The sequence below is a fragment of the Cariama cristata genome, unplaced genomic scaffold (assembly GCF_000690535.1).
Source record: "Cariama cristata isolate BGI_N322 unplaced genomic scaffold, ASM69053v1 scaffold24136, whole genome shotgun sequence".
In the NCBI taxonomy this organism is placed as follows: Eukaryota; Metazoa; Chordata; class Aves; order Cariamiformes; family Cariamidae; genus Cariama; species Cariama cristata.
Genome location: NW_009621896.1, coordinates 1,871 through 7,371, shown reverse-complemented (window position 1 = coordinate 7,371; position 5,501 = coordinate 1,871). Strand labels below are relative to the sequence as shown.

Sequence of the window (5,501 nt, the reverse complement as noted above, 5' to 3'; positions counted from 1 at the left end):
TTGAAGTATCTATTCTTTTATTTGAGAATAAAGTTTACAGGTTAATAAGAATCAAGTTGTTCATCTTCCATCTGTCCATCCACCCATCCATCCATCCATCCCAGCACCATTTCAGTCCCTGTTTGCTAAGGGAGCAGTAAAGATGTGCTCACAGCTATAAGGCTGAATATTTCCCAACCCAAACCTTTTCATCAGGGTTTCTCGTGGTGACTTCTCAAAGAATAAACACCAAAAGTGCTTCAGCTTTGGCAGGTTGGGAGTGAAGTTTGGGGAGGAGAGTGCTAAAAAAATAAAAGAATGTGAAAAGTTCAAGCTTTCTAGAGGAAAAGGGGGAAAGAACCTGCTATGAAATAAAAAGAGTGATGTGGTAAAGCTGCTGGAGAGAATTGAGGGGTGAATGGCGAGGAGCTGGGGGTGTCTCAGGGTGCTGCTCTCCAGCTGTGCCCAGCTGTGCCTCCTCCAGCCATCCCCACAGATGGTGAGAACTTGAACACGGTGGGAAGGAGATGAATTAGCTCTTACAGCTCCTCCTCCCGTCTGGGATGATGCTCCAGGGGTTGTAAGGGATGGGGTGAGGAAGAGGATGGCAGAGGGATGAAGAGCAGGCAAAAAGGGGGATTTGTCCCAGAGGGAAAAAACCTCACCTGAAGGAGTTGTGTTGGTCATGTCCCTGATCCATCTCCCTGGGGTGCAAAAGACCTCATTGCAGAAAGACAGCGCACAAAAAAACCCCAAACCCTGAAACTAAAATAACACACACACCCCCTGACCAGGATTTCTACCACGGGGAAAATCCCAGCAAGCCCAAACTCACATTTTTTTAAAAATCCATCTTTCACCATGCCTTTCTAAATGAAATTGCAAACCAGAAATGCTGGCATGCTGCATAATGATGGTGTTGAACCTTTAGGAGATGAGACACCAAGTATAACAGATGTGGGATATAAAAGCGGATGTGTAGACACTGCATGAGAAACTGTGATTTTAATGTAGGCAGAAACATCAAAAAAAGCCGAGTGAAGCACCGAAGTTGGAACAAAATGTTTTTGTCGGAAGAAAACCTGCTGGCATTAGAGAGAACGGCAAAATGATCTGTTGCTGGTTTCTCCCACCAAAAGTGCCGATGGAAATGCGGATGTTTTAGAAAACCAGAAGTGCCTTTTCACACCGGGAAGCCGAGCTGTCTGTCGGGGAAACGTCAGCCCTCATTACTCAGTGCCCCATTTGCAGTCACATCAGTGACAATAAGAGCTACAAGGTCACGGCGGCTCATCCCCAAGGGCGTTTGTACACCAGATAACCCCTGAGTCGAGCGTTTGTTGCCGGAGAAATCCCCTTCCCTCTCTCAGAGCACCGTTTTCCATCAGAAACCCCAGCGGGTGTTGAACCACGGTGACCCGGACCTTTCTTGGTGGCCGTGCCACCGTGACCGGTCACCATCCCTCTCCTCCTAATCTCTCACCTGGTGGTTTGGTTCCATCCATCACTGCCCACCGCGCCAACCAAATTAATTAGGCAGGGAGCTTATCCAGCTAAACCCAGAACTTTTAATTTGTTTCGCCAGCTTATTTTCCATTTTCATTAAACTTTTAATTTATTTTTGCCAGCCAGAGCAGTCCCAGATCTGGGAATTGGTCAGCCCTCAGATCTTGAGCAGTAGGTGGGGAGGAACTATCTAAAATGGATTGAGCAGGGAGCTGGACCCATCTTCACCCCTGGACAGCTGGGTACCACCGAACAAAGCATTTCACATCATTTTGCCCTTTTTTCCCCCTCTGGTAAATGGGGGAAATCTCTGTGCATGGGAAACTCCGCTCTGACATCATTGACAGAGAAGTTAAATGTCAAGCAGATGAGCATCAAATAATAAAAACCAGACTGATGGGCAGGGAAGAGAGATAAGAAAGATGGTATTTATTTGAATAGCCACAGGAAATCAGAGATTGAAAAATGTCTAGAAAACAAAAAAAGCAGCAGCAGCACATTTGGGTTTTTTTTTAAAAAAAATAAAATCACAGCGTGCAGATGTTTTATACCTTATCCAGCCAATCCCACCTGACAGTGCCCAGTCCCGCCATGGCCTCGACCATCATTTTTTGGCCTTGTCTCGAGGGTAACCCCCATTGGTCTTATTGAGTGACTCCATGCTGCCGTTTCCCGTCACCACGCTGGTGAGTATTCGCTCCACCTCCCCGGGCAGAATTTGCTTCTCTTCGTTCTCTGTCTCCCTGTGGTAGAAATAGTTGAAGTTCGAGACGATGACGGGGACGGGCAGCGCAATGGTCAATACCCCTGCAATGGCGCACAGAGTCCCCACGATCTTCCCACCCAAGGTGGTGGGACACATGTCTCCATAACCAACGGTCGTCATTGTGACCACAGCCCACCAGAAGCCGTCGGGGATGCTGGAGAAATGGGACTGCGGCTCATCCACTTCTGCAAAGTAGACGGCGCTGGAGAAGAGGATGACGCCGATGAAGAGGAAGAAGATGAGCAAGCCCAGCTCCCGCATGCTGGCCTTGAGGGTCTGCCCCAGGATCTGCAGCCCCTTGGAGTGCCGGGAGAGCTTGAAGATACGGAAGACCCTGACCAGCCGGATGATCCGCAGGATGGCCAAGGACATGTTCTGTTGCCCGTTGAGTTCGCTCTGCTGGATCAGCTCGGTGGTGAGCGTCACGAAGTAGGGGATGATGGACACAATGTCAATAATGTTCATGATGTTCCTGAAGAACTCGGTCTTGCTGGGGCACACGATGAACCGGACGAACAACTCGAAGGAGAACCAGATGATGCAGGCAGTCTCTATGACGAAGAAAGGGTCCGTGAAGGTACTGTGGGCCAGCAAGGTGTCTGTCAGATTCTTAGAAAGCTCCTGGGTGGACTTAAACTCCCTTTCCTCCCTGAACTCCGGCAAAGTCTCCATGCAGAAGATGATGATGGAGATGACAATGACCAGGACGGAGACCAAAGCTACGCCCCTGGCCGCACTGGAGCTTTCAGGGTACTCGAAGAGCAGCCAGAATTGCCTATGAAAGTCATTGGTTGGTAAGAGGGTCTCAGGGTCCTTGATGAACCCTTCATCCTCCCTGAACTGGTCCATGGCTTCGTCACCCAGCTCGTAGAAGGTGATTTCATCAGCAAAGACATCGATGGGGACATTGGCCGGGCGTCGTATTTTCCCACCAGACTGGTAATAGTACAGAATCCCATCAAAACTGGGCCTGTTCCTATCAAAGAAATATTCATTCCTCATGGAGTCGAAGTAACGCATCCTCTTTTCCGGGTCCCCAAGCAAGGTCTCAGGGAACTGGTTGAGGGTCTTGAGCCTCGTCTCAAACCTCAGCCCAGCGATGTTGATGATGACTCGTTGGTCCCCCTCATCCATACCCACCCTCTCCCCCACCAGGTGCTCACTGAACTCGGCGGAGAACCTGGAGAAAATGGTCTCATTGTTGGCGTTTTCGCTGTTGATGAGGATTCTCAAGTTGGAGAGGAGGTTGGCGCAGCTGGAATGGCCTTTCCGCGACTGGCCGGCGGGGCTGAGGTCGTTTGAATAACAGGGATCCTCCACGATCTGATCAGCGTTGTCAAAACTGACTAGTGCCACCTCCATCTCCTTCCAACTGGACACGTCCATCATACACTAATCAGATTAGCAGCATAAATCCCCGGGCTGGATGCCGGCAGCTTGCGTCTTTCCCACGCTATGAGGATCTGCAAGTGAACGGACAGGGAGAGAGAGCTGAATTGTGCGTGTGTATCGCTTGGCTCGACTGAAAAGAATAAAACAAACCTGAGGTCAGAAAACCCTGTATTTTTTTTAATGGAAACATTAATTTCATTGACGGACAAAAGCCTTATACTTCCAGCAAGCCATTCATCTCCGGATCCTGCAAGCCCTTTTGGCATGGTTTCATTATCATCATTAAACCTCCCAATACCATTTACAGCACCCAAGGATAAAAGGTCAGGCAGTAGCAGAGGATGGGGGTGAACCCAGGTGTCCCACCCAGCCTTTCCCCGGCCCTGCAGAGTAAGGGGTCATTTCAGAGATTTCCAAGTGTGGGTCCAGAGTTTGGAGCTGGATTTGGAGGTCTTAGACATGGGGCTCCCGGTTAGCAGCAGCCCTTGTTTCAGCTGGGAGAGGCATTGGGTCAAACCCCAGGAGGTCCTGGGCATGCTGCAGCTGGGTCAACCGGCATTTGGAAAGCAATTCCCAAACTAGGGGCCACACTGGGATTTGGGGAGTGCAGCCCAGGAGGAATGCAGGTCAGGAGGAGAAGGACACGTCCACCAGCCGTGGAGAACCCTTTTGCTCTGCATGAAGATGGGTACGAACTCGGACCCCTTGTCTTGATCCAGATGTTGGGGTGAGGAGTGGATGAGGTCATGTTCTCCAGAGCTCTCCTAGGCCTCCCTGATGGCAGACCTGACATTCCCAGCCATAGGAAGAAGATGAGGACAAAACACTCAGCTCACTTGGAGAGCATCTTTCAGGCCATGGGGTGGATTTTTTCCCAGACCGCCTCTGTCAGGCCCTCAGCAATGGACACCATGTCCCCAAAATACTCCTGGGCACACGTTTCCCCAACACGTCGCTGCTCCTATACTGAACTTGGAGGCAAAGTCAAAGAGGAGCTGGGGACCAGGCCAAGATATGGAGCTGGGAAATTACTTGTCCTACCTCAAGGAGAAGGGCAAAGAGAAATTAGATGTTAACGAGGAATGGTTCTGGGGAGATTTGCCCAAAAATACACTTTCCAAGTAAATTCATCCCCCTGATTTATTTCCCCTCCACCTCTTTTCCCCACAAATATATTTTCCGGACAGGAGAAACCACCGAAGGACACGCAGAGCTGCTCTGCGTGACTGCTAATCACCAAGGGCACGCTGGCTTTCTTACCCAGCAAAGTTCAGAGCGAGGGAGCGAAAAAACCCAAATGCCCTCATCTGCCAGGAATAGCAACGCAATTTAGGCCACGGCTGCACGGAGCAGCAGCGGCGCTGGGGCCGGTCCTGGGAAGGGGATGCTCTCCACTGCAGGCTTTGCTTTGTGCAACCAGGTGCTGGGAAGGGATCCATCCTGCACAGGGACTGAGCTGCACCCGATGCCTCAACCTCCCTATTTAACTGAAGCCATTTGGGGCTCTCAAGTTGTTTTTTTTTTTCCCCTGTTCCCCAGAAGCAGATTCATCCATCCCTGCTGATGTGCTGCCGGTGAAGTTGGGTAGGACAAGAGAGAAACCCAAATGCCTTGCAGGAGATGTTAACACCTTGGCTTGCTACAAATCCTCCCTCTTCTGCTCTCAGCATTACAACCCCCACGTCAAAACTTCATACAGGAGCCGGCATCCCTATCCCAGACGAGGGCTCAACCTCAGCAGCATCATGAGATTCTGGATTTGGGGACAAATCCCACAATTTATCATAAACCAAGGCAGAGACACTTAAAGATCGTATTTCTTTGCTTCAAAAACAAGCCGTGGAGCGTGGTCGTTCTT

The 5,501-nt window shown here is 50.2% G+C and overlaps 1 protein-coding gene across 1 annotated transcript; it reads right to left on the bottom strand.

Annotated features, from left to right (window-relative positions):
• Positions 1-1,893: 1,893 nt before the first annotated feature.
• Positions 1,894-3,713, bottom strand: KCNA10 (potassium voltage-gated channel, shaker-related subfamily, member 10). The gene has a single exon (XM_009702153.1). The coding sequence runs from the start codon at positions 3,638-3,640 to the stop codon at positions 2,090-2,092; it is 1,551 nt and encodes a 516-aa protein (XP_009700455.1). The 5' UTR covers positions 3,641-3,713; the 3' UTR covers positions 1,894-2,089.
• Between the last annotated feature and the right edge of the window lie 1,788 nt (positions 3,714-5,501).

Coding starts and splice junctions, on each gene's coding strand:
- KCNA10 (XM_009702153.1), bottom strand. CDS start 3,640: ATGATGGACGTGTCCAGTTGGAAGGAGATGGAGGTGGCACTAGTCAGT.